The sequence below is a fragment of the Carcharodon carcharias genome, chromosome 12 (assembly GCF_017639515.1).
Source record: "Carcharodon carcharias isolate sCarCar2 chromosome 12, sCarCar2.pri, whole genome shotgun sequence".
Taxonomy (NCBI): domain Eukaryota; kingdom Metazoa; phylum Chordata; class Chondrichthyes; order Lamniformes; family Lamnidae; genus Carcharodon; species Carcharodon carcharias.
In genome coordinates, this window is record NC_054478.1 from 143,710,047 (window position 1) to 143,732,633 (window position 22,587).

Sequence of the window (22,587 nt, forward strand, 5' to 3'; positions counted from 1 at the left end):
GGGGGGGAGACAGAGAGAGAGGGGGGGAGACAGAGAGAGAGGGGGGGAGACAGAGAGAGAGGGGGGAGACACGGAGACAGAGAGAGAGGGGGGGGAGACAGAGAGAGAGGGGGGAGACACGGAGACAGACGAGAGAGGGGGGAGACACGGAGACAGAGAGAGAGGGGGGAGACACGGAGACAGAGAGAGAGGGGGGAGACACGGAGACAGAGAGAGAGGGGGGAGACACGGAGACAGAGAGAGAGGGGGGAGACACGGAGACAGAGAGAGAGGGGGGAGACACGGAGACAGAGAGAGAGGGGGGAGACACGGAGACAGAGAGAGAGGGGGGAGACACGGAGACAGAGAGAGAGGGGGGAGACACGGAGACAGAGAGAGAGGGGGGGAGACACGGAGACAGAGAGAGAGGGGGGGAGACAGAGAGAGGGGGGGGAGACAGAGAGAGGGGGGGGAGACAGAGAGAGGGGGGGGAGACAGAGAGAGGGGGGGGAGACACGGAGACAGAGAGAGAGGGGGGGAGACACGGAGACAGAGAGAGAGGGGGGGAGACACGGAGACAGAGAGAGAGGGGGGGAGACACGGAGACAGAGAGAGAGGGGGGGAGACACGGAGACAGAGAGAGGGGGGGGGAGACACGGAGACAGAGAGAGGGGGGGGGAGACACGGAGACAGAGAGAGAGGGGGGGAGACACGGAGACAGAGAGAGAGGGGGGGAGACACGGAGACAGAGAGAGGGGGGGGAGACACGGAGACAGAGAGAGAGGGGGGGAGACACGGAGACAGAGAGAGAGGGGGGGAGACACGGAGACAGAGAGAGAGGGGGGGAGACACGGAGACAGAGAGTGGGGGAGACACGGACACAGAGAGAGAGGGGGGGAGACACGGACACAGAGAGGGAGGGGGGGAGACACGGACACAGAGAGAGAGGGGGGGAGACACGGACACAGAGAGAGAGGGGGGGAGACACGGACACAGAGAGAGAGGGGGGAGACACGGACACAGAGAGAGAGGGGGGGAGACACGGACACAGAGAGAGAGGGGGGGAGACACGGACACAGAGAGAGAGGGGGGGGAGACACGGACACAGAGAGAGAGGGGGGGAGACACGGACACAGAGAGAGAGGGGGGGAGACACGGACACAGAGAGAGAGGGGGGGGAGACACGGACACAGAGAGAGAGGGGGGGGAGACACGGACACAGAGAGAGAGGGGGGGAGACACGGACACAGAGAGAGAGGGGGGGAGACACGGACACAGAGAGAGAGGGGGGGAGACACGGACACAGAGAGAGAGGGGGGAGACACGGACAGAGAGAGAGAGGGGGGACACCTGGACAGAGAGAGAGAGGGGGGACACCTGGACAGAGAGAGAGAGGGGGGACACCTGGACAGAGAGAGAGAGGGGGGGACACCGACAGAGAGAGAGAGAGAGAGAGGGGGGGACACCGACAGAGAGAGAGAGAGAGAGGGGGGGGACACCGACAGAGAGAGAGAGAGAGAGGGGGGGGACACCGACAGAGAGAGAGAGAGAGAGAGGGGGGGACACCGACAGAGAGAGAGAGAGAGAGGGGGGGACACCGACACAGAGAGAGAGAGAGAGGGGGGGACACCGACACAGAGAGAGAGAGAGAGAGGGGGGGACACCGACACAGAGAGAGAGAGAGAGAGGGGGGGACACCGACACAGAGAGAGAGAGAGAGAGGGGGACACGGACACAGAGAGAGAGAGACACGGACACAGAGAGGGAGACACGGACACAGAGAGGGAGACACGGACACAGAGAGGGAGACACGGACACAGAGAGGGAGACACGGACACAGAGAGGGAGACACGGACACAGAGAGGGAGACACGGACACAGAGAGGGAGACACGGACACAGAGAGGGAGACACGGACACAGAGAGGGAGACACGGACACAGAGAGGGAGACACGGACACAGAGAGGGAGACACGGACACAGAGAGGAGACACGGACACAGAGAGGGAGACACGGACACAGAGAGGAGACACGGACACAGAGAGAGAGACACGGACACAGAGAGAGAGACACGGACACAGAGAGAGAGACACGGACACAGAGAGAGAGACACGGACACAGAGAGAGAGACACGGACACAGAGAGAGAGACACGGACACAGAGAGAGAGACACGGACACAGAGAGAGAGACAGAAGCCGAGGAGGAGGAGGAGAGAGAGACAGACAAAGTGTGCGAGAGAGGGAGGTAGGGGCAGGGAAAAAATAATTTGGCCAACTTGTTTTTGTTATTTGGGCTTTTGCTCTGTACCTTTCCAGACATGGAGACACTCAGTTCCCTTTGTACCACATTTTAAACTAAACAGCTAATAAAAGGCTGTCAATGTTATTTATCACGGTTACAGGCACCTCTCAAAACCCCACAAATCACAAAACTATTTCAATAAACTTTCCACCCAAATTAAAATGAATAGCATCTGGTTTGAAAAAAAAAGGGTTTACGGATTCGACAGAGAAAAAGCAAAAAAAGGAGCGAGTTCAAACATCTCTAATCTTGTACAGCCCAGCGTAGCCTCTGCTCCTTCTGTGCTCTCCCTAAACCTGCTTCCCTGATTCATTTGGTATAACAATCGTCATTGTGAATACTATTAGCTTTTGAGTTAGGTGGACTGTCAAGCAACATTAACGATCTAATCCACTGAAGAGTTCTGTTGTGTGTGCATTGTATGATTTAGAATTCTTGCAAAACAGATCACCACCCCAGGAATGTCATAGTTAGTCTTCTACACAGGGACACCCTCCGATCATAAGAAACAGGAGTAGACCAATTGCCTATTGAGCCTGCTCTGCCACTTAATAAGATCATGGCTGATCTGATTATGGCCTTAGCTCCATTTTCCTGAATGGCGCACCCCCCCCCCCCCAAAAAAAAACCCTCGACTCTGCTGTAGATCAAAAATATCTGGAATAAATAAGGAAAAGTATCTGTCACTGTTGCCTTCTCCATGCCCTTCCCCAGAGCAAAAGATCTGCTTCTGTCCTGCAAAGCAGATTGGTGTGAAGAGACTCCCTACCCAATTCTATTCTCCCTCTTCCCTCGGGGATAAGCCTGGGCCTATGGGCAGCTCGCTGTGTTACCAACATTTGGCCATGCTACCAAATGCAGAGATTTCAGCTGTTAATTAAATCAAGCAGCAAAAAGCCATTTTCCAATTTTGTCCCCTTTTGAACAAGTCCTTATCTCAGGCGTTCCTGATACAAAAAAATATCAAAGCCGAACCCATTTGAACAGGTCTCTCCAGTACTGAAAAATCAATTCAGGTGTCACCACCAGTCAGACCTGGAAGTTAACAGCAAAAACAGCAAGAGCGAGAAGTGTTCAATCAAGTGCAATGTCGAGCATCCAGATGGGGAGAAAAGCACTTAATCACTAAATTAGCTATAAGCAGGAGCATCTTCACTGGTGGGAGGAGAGCCAGAAGAGGCAGCTGGAGTGGCCCAGCCAGAATCCACCGACAAAGGAAATTCAGCCAAAAGCCAGACAGTGAGCACCAAAGAGTCAGGGAGAGAGGCAACATTAAAATAAATCTAACTGACGCCATCTCCAAATAAATAGGATTGCACGAAATACAGAAAGTGCAGCGTATCACTTCTGACATAAATAGTCCAGCACAATACGTGCAAAAAATAGAAGAGATCAGGGAGATACAGAGCACTAGAACTGGAAACAAGTGAACGCAGCCAATATATACGGAGACTAAGATAGACACTGGGGATAAAAACTAAATCAAATATCACTGAAATATTGGGGAATAGTGATGAGCAGCAGAAAGTACGTCAAAATAAATCTGGTCAACAGGCAGGGGCCAGGAAAGGAGAGAGGGAGAAGCTGAGAGAGAGAGAAAAACATATATTTCTCCTGGGATAGGTTTGTTGTGTCCTAGTGTTGATCTTATTAGCTATGACAACCTATTGCTAATTTGAAAAATGGAAACCAAACCAACCTCCCAAATACGACCTGGACTGATGCATAATGTAATTTTATTTATAATTAAAGTATTTCACTGTGATTTATTGTAGGATTACTGGCATTTCACATTTCACAGCCCTGGGTTTTGAAGCACTTGCGTCAGTGCTTACACTAATCACAAAGTGTAATGTTTTTCTCAAGATTCACATACTTGATCCTAGTACATCTGCAGCCCTAAACACTCTTGTGTCCAACCGATGGAATATTTGATCTGTCCCTATCCCCCTTCTCTGGGGGAATAACTGCAACCACTTTCTAATTACCCAGAGACTATAGAGGTAGAGGTGCACAGCACAGGAGGCCATTCAGCCCATCACAGTGCCAATTCATTGCCACTGCAATCTCAAGATTAATCCCATTGCTCTATTTTTCCTGTAGCCACTATATCCAACATTAATCCCACACTCTTCCCATAGTCTTTTAGTAATCCCAAACTAGTTCCACTGCTCCGCACTCTCCCTATAGCTCTGTTTCAATGCCAACCTATCCCACTGTCCTACTCTCTCCATTTCTCTGTGTCAATCCCAAGCTAATCCTACTGCCCCACTCTCTCCACATCCCTGTATCAATTCCAAACTAATCTCTTTGCCCCAATCTCTCTATAATGCTATAACTACCCCAAACTAATTCTACTGCCCTACTCGCTATTTCTCTGAGTCAATCCCAAACTAATTCCACTGCCACATCCTCTCAATAGCCTGGAATCAATCCCAAAGTCAGTCAGTTCTAGCTCAGTTGGTCACACTTTCACCTCAGAGGCAGAAAGATGTAGGTTCAAGTCCCAGCCTAGGACTTGAGCATAGGATCTAGGCTGACATGCCTGTGCAGTACTGAAGAAGTGCTGCACTGTTGCCGATGCTGTCTTTTGGATGAGATGTTAAAGCGGGGCCCTGTCTGCCCTATTGGGGGGACTGTAAAAGATACGAGGGCACTATTTTGTGAAAGAGCAAAGGAGTTGCCTCTGATGCGCTCGTCAATATTTATTACTCCATCAACACCACAAAAATGGATTACCTGGTCATTATCGTAATGTCGTTTGTGTGCAAATCGGCTGCTGCGTTTCCTGCATTTCAACAGTGACTAAGTTTCCAAAGTACTTTATTGACTACAAAATGCTTTGAGATGTCCCGTGTTCATGAATGGCGCTATATAAATGCAACTCTTTACCCCCTCCCTCCCTCCCGGCGTACTCTATGGCCCAGCCCTGGAGTTTAAAAACACCTGGTGTTGCATTTAGTTATTCTACTCCAGTGTGGGTATGTTGAAGACTATTTGGAATTCTCGTACTGAAGATCTCAGTGACAGCAGTACTGCAGCATCATTACTGAGCGCATTAACTCCGCAAGCATTTGCTTAGCAGAGTAGAAAAACAAGAAAGTCGGTTTGAATTCTTTCGCTGCTCTCGGTCACTCATTTGCAACATAAATCCACTCCCTGGAAACAAACAACAGCCCAACTCAACAGGAAATCTAATTTGCAGCCGGCAAGCAGAATCAATTGTACATGCGAGCACCGTCTGTTGGAACAGCATGGTGAAGCTGGCTAATACAAGCAGAGTCAGTGATTATCAAAGCCTTTTCCAGCACTGCACATGTGCCATTGATGGAAATTACATTCAGACCATTCAGTCTCTTGTGCTTGCATCAGTCATAGCATCTCAGCTGAAGTTGTTGGCCTGACCCTATTTCCCTGCCCCATCACTTTATCTTTAAATATTCTTCCTTTCCAAGTCCCTCTCTAATTCTCTTTTAAACTATGCCACAGTTTCTGTCTCAATAGCCCCTAATATGATAATAACTGTGTGTGAAAGCATTTCTTCCATCTTTCCCTTCATTTGTCAGTGATAATCAGTCACCGTGTAAATAATTTTGAAACTTCCAATTGGACTTCCCCTTAACCTTCCCTGAACCGGTGAAAAAAGCCACAATTTTTACAGCCTGTCTCTATAACTCTTAACCTCAAATGCCCAATATCACTTTAATGAATCTTTGCTGTTCCGTCCATGGTTTTAACATTATAAAGAACCTTTAATGCTATCAAGCATCCCAAGGCACTTCATAGCAACATTATATAACAAGGCATGATACATTAGAAGATAAGGTCAGACGACTAAAAGCTTGGTCAAAGAGGTAGGTTTTAAGGAATATCTTAAAGGAGGAAAGAGAAGTAGAGAGATGTAGGGAGAGTATTCTAGAGCTTGGGGGCCTAGGAAACTGAAGGCAGAACCACCAATGGTGGAGTGATTAAAAGCAGGGATGTAGAAGGGGTGCAATTGAGGAGTGCAGAGATCTTGGAGCGTGTGGGGCTGGAGGAGATTACAAAGATAAGTGGGTGGAGGGGGGGGGGGGGGGGGTGGGGGCAAAGCCATGGAGGGATTTGAAAACAAGGATGGGAATTTTAAAATCAAGGTGTTGCTTGACCAGCAGCCAAGGCAGGTCTGTGAGCACAGGGATGATAGGGGAATGGGACTTACTGTGAGTTAAAACATGGGCAGAGTTTTCGACAGTTTCAAACTTACGGAGGGTAACGTGTGGGAAAGCAGCCAGGAGTGCGTTGCAATAGTCAAGTCTAGAGGTAATGATCCAAAACAACAACAACAGCATCCTTGGCCTTGCATTAATATTAATAGAAGTTATTTTAAGATGTCCCAATGTGGCGTTTTTCAACAAACCTCAAATCCAGGGCTGCAATTAAAGAAAGGCTTGTATTTTTCGAGCACTTGCACAACCACAGGATGTTTAAAGCACTTTAGAGCCAGTTAAGTGTTATTGAAGCATAGTTACTGTGGTAATGTAGGAAATGCAGCAGCCAGTTTGTACAAAGCAAGCTCCCACAAACAGCAACATTATGTTGACCAGATAATCTGTCTTTAGTGATGTTGGTTGAGAAGTAAAGATTGGCAGGGGACTGGGGAGAACTCCCCTGTTCTTCTTTGAATGTGTGAGGAGATCCTTTACACCCACCCGAGATGGCAGAGGAGGCATTATTTTAACATTGAGTCTGAAAGGTGGCTCCTCTAGTGATGCAGCGCTCCCCTCAATACCACACTGGAGTGTCAGTCTAGATTGTTGTGCTCAGGCCTCCAGAGTTAAATACAAGGCCAAAGCTTTGGCCTTCTTGTAAATGTATACAGCTTCTGCGCCCTGCACATACATAGTTTCTGCAGCAGTGCGTGTGGATTGAAAATTCATACACAATATTCAAGATCTGACCATTTGAACTGAAATTAAGCTAAAATTGTCTCCTGTATTGGTTTATTCAGACTGTCTATTAAATCGACTGCATAAGTTGAATTCTAAAAGCAAAAACCAATTTTGAAATAACAGGAGAGGGCTTTCATAATTCAACCATTATGACTTGTAGAAAGTTCCCATTTACCAATGTTAAGCGGACTCCTTTGAAATGCCTTAGGGCGTTTTATTACTTTACAGGTGCTGTATAAATACCAGTTGTTGTTGTTGCATCTTGGTGTCACTTAGCCCTTGTCTTTGCAGATTATTCATTATCCGCTAACTCCCTCTGCCCTTGCTTGTACCCTTTCTAGTGTCAGTTAAGTAAACTGTGCAGCACTCAGTGTGGTCACCATTCCAATTTCCTAGCCTTTTACTCTGTTGAATGAGTCATACACCCACATATTCTATTTGCATCTTTGCATTTCAAATATGCGGTCATAGATCCTTTGCTGGCTGCATGTTAATTAATATCCCAGTGGTGTGCAACCAGATGAGCTACTTATTCACTAAATTGCAGGACCTTACATTTGTCACTATTAAATAGGCAATAAGCATTCACCTTCTAGGTCTGGGACTCTGTAAACTGTGCTGGGGTAGTGGGGCTTATAAGGTGGCTGTGTAGTCCATGCTTGGACCCAATGGGAATGTTCATAATGTGCATGGCAACATATACAGGAATGTGTGCACGGTGTATCTAGGAATATGCACACTTATTATATCCCAAGGCAGCACACCAGGTGATGGTGTAAGTGTTCAGCAGCAAGAACAACTTGTATAGTGCCTTTAACATAGTAAAACATTCTAAGGAGTGTTTTCAAACAAAATTTGACATTGAGCCACAGGAGGGGATATCTGAGCAAGGGACCAAACACTAGTTAGGTTCTAAGGGCTGTCTTAAAGAAAGAGGTAGAAAGGTAAAAGGGTTTAGGTAGGGAATTACAGAGCTTGAAGTCCTGGCAGCTGAAGGCTGCTAATCGTGGAGCAAAGATATCTCAGAGGGTTTGCAGGGTTGGAGGAAATTCTACAGATGGGTGGGACACTAATGGTGGGACAAAGGGAGTGGTGGATACACGAGTTGGAGGAACACAGAGCTCTTGGAGGGTTGAAGGGCTGGAGGAGGTTACAGGATAGGAAGGAGCAAGACTAAAGAGGGATTTTAAGAAGAGGTTTGAATTTTCAAATCATGGCTTTGCCAGACTTGAAGCCAATGCAGATCAGCGAGCACAGGGATGATGTGTGAACGGGACTTGGTGCGAGTTAGGATATGGGGGCAGCCGAGTTTTAAACAACCTCAAGTTAATGGAAGGAGGGGAAAAGGCAAGAGACTGGCTAGGAGCATGTTGGAACATTCAAGGCAACAGGTAACAAAGACAGGGATGAAGGTTTCAGCAGCAGATGAGTTGAGGCATGGGGTAAACCAGACCCATGTTGCAGAAGTGGAAATAGGCAGTCTCAGTGATGGTGTGGATATGTGGTCAGAAGCTCATCTTAGAGTCAAATACGGTACTAAGAGGGGAACAGTGTATAGTGAGAAGTGGGGGAGACGATGAGCTGGACAAAGCCTCAGAGCATCAATAAGAGACATAGCTTCAAGCAAGAGCACTCCAGGTTCATTGGTCAAGGGATGTTGGAAAGGCAGAGACTTGGAAAATTCTCCAGTAGCTGCTGGCCTGTGATGGGGAGAGGAAGGGAGACTCTGAGCCGTATTAAAGTTCTGGGACCCACGGGGCATCTGATTTCTATCCCTGGATTAGAACGAGACACAGGAGTGCTCTCTGTTCAGCAGCTCTCAGGACTTGACTTAGAAGTCCAGCAGCAACTAATCAAACCCAGCAGGCATGGTCAAATGTGGCCAGTTAAACAGAGTCAGTGATGAAATTGGCCACCTGGACAAGAAAATTTATTCTGAGAGTTTCGTTTCCCCGTTTGGCAAGGCGATGGGATCTTTATGGTTGTTTATGATCTAAGATTAGACTTTCAATCTGCGCACATTTCCTCAATCCTTTCACATTTCATTGACACTCCTGAAAGTGCTAGCCTTTATGTTGTGAAAGGGGTGCTAACAGCTCAGATATGGGATGCATGAAGAAACGGAGAGTGCATAATGAATGCCGATGTGGAAGAGGACACGCCTCTTTCCTCCCCCCCCCCACCCCCCCCACCCCTTTGAAGGGAGGTGGAAGGAGTGGAAGGCGAGGCATTTGGCAAGGGGTGGAAGGTGATGCATGGGTGAAGGGGTAACAAGGAGGGTAAGGGGCGAAAGATGACACACAGGGGAAGGGGTTGGAGGTGACAGGCGAGGGAAGGGGTGGAAGGTGACGTGCCCGGGGGGGTTTGAATGGGGCGGGCCGGGGGATTGGAGGGGAGCGGAGGGGTGGGGGGTGGAAAACGGGAGGTGTTGGGGTGGGACTGGGAGTGGGATGGAACAGGCGAAGGGGGGAAGAAGAGGTGTGAGAAGAAAAAGGAGATGGGATCACTGACAGGAGAGGCAGTTTGGAACATGAGAGAGTAGAATTATGACATGACTGTTAAGAGGAGTGATGGAATGAGACCATTGAGAGGCGGAAGGTGTACGAGACCATTAAGGAAAGGGACTTGTATGAACGTAAGCTTCCCATGGACAAAGATGCAATGCTCAGAGGAATTTGTTACCTGCCCAGTAGGAAGAAAATTTAGAGGGAGTTTACACCCAAAAAACACAAGAACACCTCCCCCAACCCCAGACGAAACCAGAAACACAAAACCTCCCATCCAAAAAGCACAAAAAAGTGTACCTGATCAACTGACAAGTTCATTTCGTCCCATTCTAAAGCACAAACACGCCTCCTCTTAATCTATAGGCATTGACACAGCTCCTCACATTGCTTCAGGATCAGCACTTATTACTGTTGGGTAATTACAAGAATAGCAACAGCCATAGCTGAGATAAGATTAACGAGGACAGAAACAGTGCTTAATGAAAGATTGTTGCGTAATCATGGCAACAATTTCATAGCAGTGACCCTGATATTAAATCTCCTACATATACAGCCTGTAACAGCAGAGCTGTCTTCGCTATCAGCCTACACCCACCTGCAATGTTCTATTATCATTCACTGCACAAGCCATGAGGCGATCCTTAGCTTATATCAATCAATAATTGCCCTGACCCCAGCACCTACGTATTCTTCTTATGAAAACGCTTCTCTTCAAGCTACTGGGATATCATGTTCTGCACGTCTTGTAAAAGCACATGGGGATCTCTGCTGAAGGCCTCTCCAAGGTGACTATTGGCAGAAGACCTTGAAATGCTTTGCAGTCTTCTTGCAACAAGCCGGAGAAAGTAAACAGCGTCAATGCCCAGATGCGGGCACCAGCATCAATGCCTAGACAACTCCCAATCCCTGGGCCAGCTCCCAATCGCTGGGTCAGTTTCTTAATCCCTTTTACCAGGTGCTATGTCCTGCAATACAATCTTTTCTTTGGCCTCTTCTGAAGCCACTAAGGTTTTGTCGGAGCACCACAGTGTGGTGTTCAGGTTGTCACAGGCTGAAAACAGCAAACTCAGTGTAAGCTAGGATACAAAGTCAAGGTTTTGGCAGTGCATTTAACTATCGAGAGTCTTTATAAAAATAAAAAGCACTTGCAACCGCATTGCAACTCCCATAACACCAGGACGCACAAGAACGTTTTTACCGCCAGTACCTTTCGAAGTGCAGTCACTGTTCAATGTAGATAGTCTGTGACGGTGTTAGTTGAAGGATAAACATCGCCCTGGATACCAGGAGAACTCCCATGTCCTTCTTTGAATAATGCCAAGGGATCTTTTACATCCACCCGAGAGGGAAGACAGAGCTTGCTTTAACGTCTCACCTGAAAGATGGCATCTCCGAGAGTGTGGCAGTCCCTCGGTACTGCACGGAGAGTATCTGCCTAGTTTATGTGAAGTCTCTGGAGTGGGACTTGAACCCACAACCTTCTGAATCAGTGGCGCAAGCTTTATTATCTTGAATAAATCAGCTTCTCCTTTCAATTAAGCACCATGACATACTGCACACTTTATGGCAGTGAAGTAGCCAGATTGCTGCACAAACACACATGCCAGGATTTATTCTGCAACACCACCACAGAATTCATGTGGTCTTAATTGTTTCTATACCCCGGTCAAGCAATTCAATTATCAGGTTAGTAAAGTTACCTGGCATGACATTCAGCTGGAAGGAATAAAGTTTGTCTGCATCAGGGAAATCCAGTTTACACGTGCCTGCAGAGATAAAACCAATAAATGGAGTGAATGCAAATAGTGTCAGCACTAAGAACAAAAAGTAGTAAAGACCAGGAGTACAAACCCATCCATCTGATACGTTACTTTCCATCCAAGCTCCTCCCTCTAGTACCTAAACCTCCAATTGCATGATTCAGTTGCATTTTCATTGATCTCAATCTGCCTGTCTCTATTCCTGGGCAGTGAGGTTATTCGTTGAGCGTGTTCTTAAAATCTGTCTTTTTCGGTACTATTTATCTACATTTTGAAAAAGACAGAACACAAATTATCAGCCACAAACTGGCCTATAATAATGAGTTTAAACCACCAGAGCATTACTTACAAAGTAAGCCATTATCAACCAATCTAATATAAGGCAAAGACATGGCAGCATTTAGCTGGCAAGCCATGGGCCTGACAGTGAAGCCATGTACAAGGATAATGTAATCATTTGGATCTAATGGCAAAGCATGGCCTTTATTTCTGGGAAATCAAATGGGATGAATAACCCAAGACAAAAAGAAAACAATAGAGAGCTTTTGACCACAACACTTAAGACTAGAAAAGGAGTAAGTGTCAATAATAAGAGTGCTGGGCTGAGAAAAGGCAGAACCAAGAAAGATAAAGGCTCTGTTCCAAATTACCGCTTAGAATAGTTAGATGATGAACTGGCAATGGAGAATCTTTAAACACAAGAAGGATCGACTGGAAGATAAATATATTCTTAAGAGGGCAGAAATGAACAGAGGACTATAAATAAAGGTTAAAGCTAGTCTCAGAGTTAAAAGGGAGGCACAGCACGAAAAGCTCTCAGGGCTGAAGGAGGGAGTCTAACTGTGGAGGGAAATGGCATGGTAGAAATATTAAACAAAAATTTAATATTAATTTTTTTTTTTAAACAGATGATGCTGGAAATCAGAATGTAGATGTGCTAGACAAAGGTATAAACAACTATTAGAGGTAACTGAAGAAAATGAATTAGTTCTGCATATGTTAGAGCTCTGAATGGATCAGTCATTGAGCCCTGATAGCTGCATCAGAATATTCTTGAGACTTGAGAGCTTCAGAGCTCTGAAGAAGGGTCATACAGACTCGAAACTTTAACTCACTCTCTCCACAAATGCTGTCATACCTGAATTTTTCCAGCATTTTCTGTTTTGATTTCAGGTTTCCAGCATCTGCAGTATTTTGCTTTTACAATTTCAAAATACACTGATGACACAAAAGGAGATTTGGCCAACAGTGAGAAGACCTGTAAAACCTAAGGGAGGCAGACAGCAGGCAGATGCAGTTTAATGTGGATAAGTCATTTTGGCATTTTGGGGGGGAAATACAAGGAATCAGCGTGCACACTCATTGGATCGACACTAAAGGGTGTGGATGAACAGGGTGAACTAAGGGGTCAAGTACATCCCAGTTTTGAAGAAAGGTCTTTGACCCGAAACATTTACTTGATTTCTCTCTCATTAACTGCTGCCAACCTTTTCTGTTTTTACGTCAAATACGCTATTTCTTGAAAGCACGATGCAGGGAGATAAAACTGTAAAATGGGTCGAGTTTTATAAATAAGGTTGGGAAAGAATTGAAAGACATCAGATTTTTATTGACTTCCCTCATACTCTGCAATGAAACCTGTCTGATCTGAAAACAGACATTATGACCACACACTTTGAGGAAGTCAGCCATCAGGCTTTAGAAACTTTATCATTAAAAAACTTATTTTGCAAGAACTCCTCAAATAAAGGCTGTTAGATCATTGACTGTATTAAACAGGGAAAACAAACTGAAAGAGCAAGCAAGTCTCAGAGGCCATGGCAAAAGCGATCAACCCGTGGACCACATCCTCCCCTTAAGTGAAAAATACCACTAACAAAATGGGGATGCGGTGTCCTGAAAGTCACAAATCTGTTGTGGGAAACTTCTTTATTAGCAATGAAAATATAATAACCAGTAATAGCTGATGTAAAAATGGTAATCCAGCATTTTCCCAGGAGCTAAGTGGCGCAACTGATTGCATTGGCTATCCCTCTGGGAGGGGTCCACTGTTTTTGCTTAGAGGCTGATGAAAATGTTTGCAAAACTTATCTAGCACACGCCTCCTTTTCATATGCTCGTAAAGCTCACGATGAGGAAATGGTGGGGCCTCTCTGATCTAAAAGACCAGCCCCAAATGTAATGCCGAGGTAATGGATGTGGCAACAGGTCACGAGACCCACTCCTGGGGGTAACAGTGGAAGAAACTGCACATTCTTAAATGAGAAGTGCACAAGATTTAGGCAAACATATTATTGTACCGCAACAGTTGTTTACTGGAACAGGAAACAAAAATTGCCACGTTAATACTCTTCATTTCTAATCAGGGATTCCATTGGAAACATGAACTTGACAACGTGGATGAACGAGACTTAGCTGCAATGTTCTTAGAAAGGAATATCTGCCTAAAGTTCACCTTTTAGGCTTTATATTACTGTTATCTGAGTTAAGATAAACAGGACAGACAGCACCTGTGCAACTGTAACCAAGCACTCTTAATAACTAAGCATTCTTGAAGACCTCTTTCAAGTCAACCTATAATTTCAACAGCACTGCTGATAAAAGCCCAAATTTCTCAAGTCTCTTGATGACCATATCCACTCATCTTTAAGAACACAGATCATAAGAAATAGGAGGAGTAGGCCATCTGACCTATCAAACTTGCTCTGCCATTCAATAAGATCATCGCTGATCTGGTTGTAGTCTTAACTCCTCTTTCCTGCCTGTCCCCCCTTAACCTTGATTCTCCTGTCAATCAAAAATTTATCTAACAGCCTTGAATATATTCAATGACCCAGCCTCCACTGCTCCCTGGGGAAGAGAATTTCAAAATCTCATGGCTCTTGGAGAGAAAAAAATACCTCATCTGTCTTAAATGGAAGACCCTTATTTTTAAACTACATCTCCTAGAAACATTCTCCCAGCATCCACCCTGTCAAGTAGCTTGGGAATCTTTATATTTCAATGAGACCATCTCTCATTCTTCTGAACTCCAATGAGCATTGATCTAACTCTGCTCAACTTTTCATAAAAGAAAACCCCTCCGTCCCAGGAATCGGGCCAGCAAACCTACTCTGAACTGCTTCCACTGCATGTATAGCCCTCCTTAAGTAAGGTGACCAAAATTGTACTCAGTACACCAGGTGTGGTTTAACCAATGCCCTGTACAGCCACAGTAAAACTCCCCTACTTTTATCCTCCACTCCCCTTTCAATAAATTACAACATTCCATTTGCCTTCCCAAATCACTTGCTGTACCTGCATGCTAACTTTTTGTGATTCAAGTACCAGGACACCCAGATCCCTCTGTAGTGCAGCATTCTGCAGTCTCTCTTGTTTTAAATAATATTCTGCTTTTCCATTCTACTTGCCAAAGTGGACAAGCCTACATTTTCCCACATTATACTCCATCTGCCAAAATTTTTGCCCATCCACTTAACCTTTGTAGACTTTGTCCTCCTCACAACTTGCTTTCCTACCCATATTTGTATCATTAGCAAATTTAGCTATCATACATTCAGTTCCCTCAGCCAGGCTGTTAATATAGATTGTAAACAGTTGAAGCCCCAGCACTGATCTCTGTGGCACTCCACTAGTAACAGTTTGCCAACATGAAAACGACCCATTTATCCTGATTTTTTGTTTCCTGTTGGCTAACCAATCCTTTATCCATTCTAGTATGTTACCCCCAGCGCCCCATGAGCTCATCTTGTGTAGTAACCTTTTGTGTCACTTTATCAAATGCCTTTTGAAAATCTAAATGCACCACATCTACATTATCTACCCTGTTTATTACATCCTCAAAGAGCTCGGATAAATGAGTCAAAAACGATTTCCCTTTCTTAAAGACATATTGATTCTGCCTGATTGTATTAAAATTTTCTAAATGGCCCTGCTGCTACCTCTATTAATAGATTCAAGCATTTTCCCTATGACAGGTGTTAGGCTAACTGGCCAATAATTTCTTGTTATTATTGCAGAGTGAAACGTGGCTTGACAGATTCTAATTTTTCTTTTTACTTAAGAAACCATGGAGGTAAGTTACTGAACGGATTCACAGGAGTCCCTTGATGGACTTTTAACAAAGAATAAAATATTTATTGAATAAACTATATCACAACAGACAAAAAGGTTAAAAAGATCTCAGTACAAACACTAGAAAATGATTCAAATATTCACTATTCCTTCACCCAGCTCTCTCTTTACAGACACACAAAAATTTGGATAGATAAGTTAAATTGTTCTGTCTTATACTTAGGGTAAGCATGGAGTACATGTGAAATCGACTAGAAAACCGTGGACAGACACACCACACTCCAAAGTAAATGACAGATGCGACCAAAGCAGGTCCTATGGCCGGGATTCTCCATTGGGCATGTTCGGTGGTGTGAGCGGACAATATAGCGAGAAGGACGAAAATCGGCTTCACGACATAGTGAAACCAGCTCGTGCTTGTTCGCTCCGCTCACCGATGGCGGGCTGTGTTTCCCGCCAACGGACGTTGGGAACCTCACTGTAATACATCTGCATATCTGCTGGGGCTCTCGCACACACCATTGAAGAGCCACAGTGAGCCATTGCTGGTCGGCGCCTAGCTAGAGCCAGGATCTACAGACGCCGCTTTTTGGTCCTGCAGATGACCGAGAATCAATGTCGCCGAAGACTGTATGTTTAGAGAACTGGTCATTCAAGTTTGCCAGCTACTGCAGGAATTGGCGCTACAGAGACATGGAGGGCATCCACTGCCAGTGGCCGTGAAAGTGACAGCGGCGTACAATTTCTACATCAGTGGCTCCTTTCAGGGCTCCACAGGTGATCGCTGTGGGATATCACAATCCTCCACTCTGTCGTGACTCTCTGGGGATAGCGCGCTGTAATATCAAACCTCACTGTTCCCTGAGCTGCGACAAATGTTAAAAAAGTTTGATCAAGCCACCAGATTGTCCCAATTCTACTTGTTTAATTTAGGTTAACAGAATACAAGCACCAGACTTGTAAACTTAATAAATAAATAACTGTTTATTGAACAAACTGTCATTAACCAGTGGCAAAAGAAAGAAATATGAACTGCTAATTTCTAACTCCATAATCTAAACTCTACCTCTTCTTAAATCCCTATACAAAACACATAAGACATGCAAAAACATGGATTTTAAGGGTGGGATAAAACAGTTCAATAGCATCAATTCCAGAGTACAGAATTCGATGGGTTGATTTTGATCGGTCTCCTAAATTCCTTTCAGTTTTTGTTGATGACATGAATGACACATTCTCAGTCGGTCACAGATCTCTGAAGTTTTCCAGGCTCCACAGAAGCTGCAGGGATGGTTCCTCGGGGACAAGGCAACCTGCAGAGGAGGTGGCTGATGATAACCACGTGGCAGCCTCAGACTGCAGCAGAGCAAAGGTATAATGAGGTTTATTGCTGCAGCTCACAACTTGGAGGAGCAGACCATTGGGATGCTGAAAATGAGATTCCGGTGCCTGGATTGGACTGGTCTGGTGGAGCCCTGCAATACAATCCGCAGAGGGTGTCACGCATCATCGTCATCTGCTGCGCCCTTTACAACACCACAATGGGGAGAAGAGCTGGCTGAGGAGGAGATGGAGAACTGGAGGTCTCCTCTGGTGAGGACAATGGCGATGGGGATGAGGGTGAGGACTTTGAAGGCAACGCCGACAGAGATGAGGCCCTCGCACTGGCCAGATGAGGCAAGCATGCTCAGGAGGCCCTTATTGCTGCTAGGTTTCTGGATGATGATGCTGGCACGCACTGAGGAGACACATTAGATCTTCATATTGCACCTATGAATGTTTGACTCCAGTATGGCTTATAGCAGCGCACATACCCTCTGTGAGAATGCTCCTGTCATGAAAACACAGTGGAGGCCCTAATAGTCACTCGATTGCAGGAGGATGATGACGACATGCAGTAGGAACACTCCATAGATCTTCACACAGCCTCTGTGAATGTCTGACTCCTGTCTGGCTGAGGGCAGCTCATTTGCTCTCTGTGATCAGGGTCATATCATAGAGACGCAGCATGAAACTTTAAAAACATCTGATCCTTTGTCTACCTTCAGCACTTGAGTCCTTCAGGGGCACAGCATCACTGGTCACAGATGCTGAAGAGATGGGGGTTAGCCCCACCTTAAAGATGCTGAGAGCACACAGAGATATTTTGATGGAATTCTGGGATGCCTGCCCACAACATTCTGACAGCAATGACAAGCACCGTCGAGGTGCAGGCATCAGTAATGCATCCAACGAGTGGGAGGCCAGACCATCACTTAGGTCTGGAGACCACACAAAGCACAGGGAAGAGGCCCTGGACTGAGACACCTGCCTTTATCTTGTGCAGAAAGGTTTCACATCTGAGTGACACAAGCATTGCTCATCAGAACAAGCAGCCATAGGAAGGAGAGACATTTTTTGGAGTTTATTGACAATAGTGAATAGTATATACAACTGATTAACGCCCGTGCTCAGGCTGTACAACTATATCTTCTTACATCCTAACCCTGCCGCTATGTCTTGGTGCTGCTCAGACATCCACAGCGGAGGTGGAGGGAGCCTGCTGACTACTACGCCTTCTGTGATGACCAAGGCCGGCGCCCTCTGGGGTGGGGGGGAGAACTGGAGGACTCCAGCCTGCTTTCAGGGTCCTGCTGTGTGGCAGTGGCACCCTCCTCGGCCTGTGGAGCTGGAGCTGCTGAAGTTGCAGGAAGAGGGGATTAGGATGGGCTGGACACTCCTGGAGTCACCTGGGTGGAAGGCCCTGGAGGGGCACACCTGCTGATCCTCCTTCTTTCTATAAGTGCCCAAGAGCCCCTGGAAGACTCCTTGAGGAGAAGGTGTAGCCAGGGTGAGATCGAGCTGCCCCACACCCCTCTCGCATACACGAGACCAACTATGGCGTCAATGATGGAGTTGAACCCACACAGCAGTGCAGCAGCGACGTTCTTGACCAAGGTCTCCGTGGCAGCCGCCATCATACTAGTGTGGACCTCGGTGTGCTGGCATGCTGGCACTATCACCTCAGACTGAAGGCGGACGGACTCCTCCATCGTGCCTTGCAATCTGAGGAGTGCAGTGAACATCCCTTCCTGATGTTCCCGAGCTTGCCTTTGCAGCCCCAGCAACTGTGACATGATCAAGTCCAGATGCTCGTCACCTGACTCGGACTCAGCAGAGAGATGGGAACAGCACCAACTGGAAGTTCCCCTCCAAGTCACTCACCATCCTGACTTGGAAATATATTGCCATTCAGTTTCTGTTGCTGGGTCAAAATCCTGAACTCCTGGCACGTGTGGGTAGTGAGTGGTCCCATGGACGGGATGAGGACAAATGAAGGTGTGTGTGAGAGAGAGAGTGAATGGTGATGTCCCTTGAACCGGTAGTGAGTGAGGGCCCTGTGGATGTGTGATGGATTTGAGCGTGTGTGAGTTGAGAGTGATGAGAAGAGTGACTTACCCTGGTGGAATGGAGGAGATCATTCATCCTCTTGTGGCACTGGGTCCTCTTTTGAAGGGCATTGGCATTGACCACTGCTGCCCCTGCCTCCCAAGCCGGATTAGTGAGGCTGCTGCACATCCTGCAGCCAGAGTGGGAGTAGAGGACATGAAGGAGAGCCTCCAGTGTGTCCGAAAGGTGCTCAAGGGACAAGTCATTGAACTTGGGGGTTGCAGTCTTCGACTTTCGGGGCCATGTCTTCTTTGCAGCAGTCATGGGTAGAAGCACTGAGAGGTTTGCGTGCAGCTGGACTTTAAACATGGTGCCCAGCATGATGAAGCGGTGAGGTGATGGCGTGGCGGGCGAATGAGATCCCACCCGCCATGGAAACAGCTTATTTCCCGGGAATGCATAAATAATGCAGCGCGTTACGCTGTGAAAAGCCAACATTACGGCCAGTGGGTAAAGCGTTTGTTTTACCCAGCTGCTACCACGCTTAGTGAAAATCTGCTTGGATTCCACCCCACGGATTTCTCAACGAGCCACCCAGGCGCTTGATATACTGTGAGGCAACCGGTCTCACAGAAACTCTGTCTTTCACAATCACCATGCTTGAAGAACTCACTTTGGAATTCTCTCCAAACTTCGCTCCCACTTGGACGGCTTCAACTAAGATTCACCCCAAGTGTTTCCATCTCGCCTTCTGAGGTTGTTTTCTCCTGGATCCATGTACACCCACACTTCACCGTCCAAGCACTCTTTCAGACATTCGGCCATCTCAAATAGAATACCACTGCTCCAAAGGTCCACATAAGGAGTCACCAACCATCAGTTGCCTCCTCAGATCTTCAGTGCCTCTTTCGAACCCACTTCGCTTCAAGTCTGCTCCCCACAGCTCTCTCGCTTTAATTCGGAGCCTATTGCTCTGCTCCTTTTTCTCAACTTTACTTAACAGGATCTGTTCCTGATCTCTGTCCTTGCCCTTTACCTGACCTTCTTCTGGAACCTCTTTCTGCCCCACCCCCTTATTTGGGATCGCCTTATGGGTTTGGGACTTTCTCCCTCTTCCTCCTCCTACGTCCTGCTCCTTGGGACACCTTCCTTCTAATGGAACTCCAATTTCACGCTGTTTCTTCTTTCTCTTCCGCGCGTGCGCTCAAAGCTGGTTCATAGCCTGGAGGCGTGAAAATGGGCGAACTGTGCATGTGTGGCCCTTTCCCGGCCATCGCATGCACAGGAGTCCCGAGATCCGCTGGGACTCCCCCTCTAAACTCAAGGTAAGTTTCAGAGTTTGTAACACTGTCTCCCTCCCTTCCTGACCAGAGGTGTCACATACTGTTTTCCAACCTGCTTTCCAGAATCCAGGGAATTTTGAAAGATCACAACCAATGCATATACTTTTTTTTGAGATCCTAGGTTGCAGGCCATCAGGTCCAGGGCATTTGCCAGCCTTTAGTCCCAATAGTTTTTCCAGTACCTTTTCCATAGTGATTATTTTATGTTCCTTCCTCCCTTTACCCCTTGATTTTCAACCATCCTTGGGATGCATTTTTGTGCTAATACTCTATCTACTGATGCCCTCCCCCAATTCCCCTATTTACAGGTGCCCTCCCAAGTTACCCTATTTAATGGTATAACCTAATCCTATTGGTATAACCCAATCCTATATTCGTGATAGCTTCCATGTGAATCTATACTGATTTTATATTCTTCCTACCTCTTACAGATTATTAAGTTACTGTTGCAAATTTCAGGGCTACAAGATATTTCCTTAGACTCAGTGCCATTGGTCACTCCGGTAAATGAATCTTTGTCCCATACAAACAATAACCTACCTACATGGTACATGGTCACATTAAGACACCTTGTTGAGTGTGCTGATTACTGTGATTTTTTTTTTGCACATAACCCCAAGTGCCTTCTTTGTTCAATCTTTCAGAAGGCAGGCTGGTGAGAACACCACGGAGATAAAGCTTACTGTAAGCCAGCAAACTGGCTTATTTTAAATCAAATTCATTGACAAATAGAATACAATTTTGATATCCATTTCTTATTACTACTAATAACAGCAAAAAATAATAAATTGCACACAGCCTGCCCTTGATCTAGACCTGAGCTCACTTTACAAGTCAGTACTGTTGACTGATTGTTACTCATTTAGAAAGAACACTCACAAGGACATAAGAAATCAGAGCAGGAGTAAGGACACACGGCCCATCGAGCCTGCTCCGCCATTCAATGTGATGATGGTTGATTACGTATTTCATTTTCCCCGCCCTCTCCCCATATCCTCAATTCTCTGACGGAGCAAAAATCTGTCTATCCCAGACTTAAACGTATTCAGCAATGGAGTTACTTGTTTAGAAAAATTCCTACACCTCTCACTGCTTTGTTCAAACTTAAAATTCCACAGACTGTAATTTTCAGAGACATGAACACCACAGTGGATCTTCCCCAGCTATTCAACAAGAATCGGCATATTGACCTGCTCCTTCAAACCAGAAGTTTCCCCCCATGTGTCACCTATTTGGCATGTCCAGCTCTAACCCCAGTCAGTTGTGGGGAGTGAACCCCTCAGTGCTAAGATTAATTTAATAGCAACATCTTAATATAAATTAAGCCAAAAAACCCTCTTAGGCCGAATAGACCAGTCTTGAAGTGTAAGAATGATGATGATTGATCAATGGCCTGGTTCACTCAATGTAATATAAATCACAAAAAGATCTAAGGTGGGGTTTAAAAATATTCTCAGGCAGAGGCTGTGAATGTGGAATTCTCCAGTACAAACTTGATAAAACAGAGTCTATAAATTCTTCTAAAATGGAATGAGTTGCTTAAAAATGGGAAATATGCAAAGGAGGCAAGCAGGAGAGTGGGATGGGACTAGTCATTCCTGTAGAACAGAAACAACTAACAACCCCAACTTGCATCTTTAATGTAATAAAGTGCTTTGCAGGGGAATGATCAAACAAAACTTGGCACCAAGCCACATAAGGAGAATTAGGGCAGACAACCAAAAACTTAGTCAAAGAGATAGGTTTTATGGAGCATCTTAAGAGAGAGGCATAAAAAGGATTAGAGAGGGAATTCCAAAAGTTCGGGCCAAGAAAGTGGAAGGCTGCCATTGGCAGAACAATTAAAATCATGTGTGCACTAATATTACAGTGCCGCTGCAGATACAAGCTTAACAAGGCAGGAATTTCAGCACTTTGAACTGCACTCAAAGCAGCAGAATTTCTGGCTGAAAACAATGAAGAAAATTTCCCTCGAGAAAAAATATTTTTTTCTTTGCACAGCCTATATTTAACTGGATGGGTGGTCAAAAGTGTACTGCATCTGCAAAGTCACTAAACAGCTTGTTTCAAGATATGTATCAATTCCCTTACAAAACCCATGTACAACCAACTAAAGTGTTCAATGACGTATATTGGCTCCAGTCTGACAGGATCTCAGTTTTAAAATCCTCATCCTTGTTTCCAAATCCCTCCATGGCCTCACCCCTCCCCTCCCCATCTCTATATCCTCACATAGCCATATAACCCTCCACGAGCTCTGCTCTCCTCCAATTCTGGCCTCTTGCACACCTCTGATTTCAATCGCTCCTCCACTGGTGGTCACGCCAT

General features: G+C 46.0%; 1 protein-coding gene across 1 annotated transcript in view; it reads right to left on the reverse strand.

Moving 5' to 3' along the window:
• ube2f (ubiquitin-conjugating enzyme E2F (putative)) overlaps positions 1 to 22,587 on the reverse strand; it is a 179,205-nt gene that overhangs the window by 91,390 nt on the left and 65,228 nt on the right. Inside the window, exon 4 of the mRNA XM_041200601.1 lies at positions 11,414 to 11,479. Coding sequence (XP_041056535.1) covers positions 11,414 to 11,479 — 66 coding nt within the window. The remainder of the gene's footprint in view (positions 1 to 11,413; positions 11,480 to 22,587) is intronic.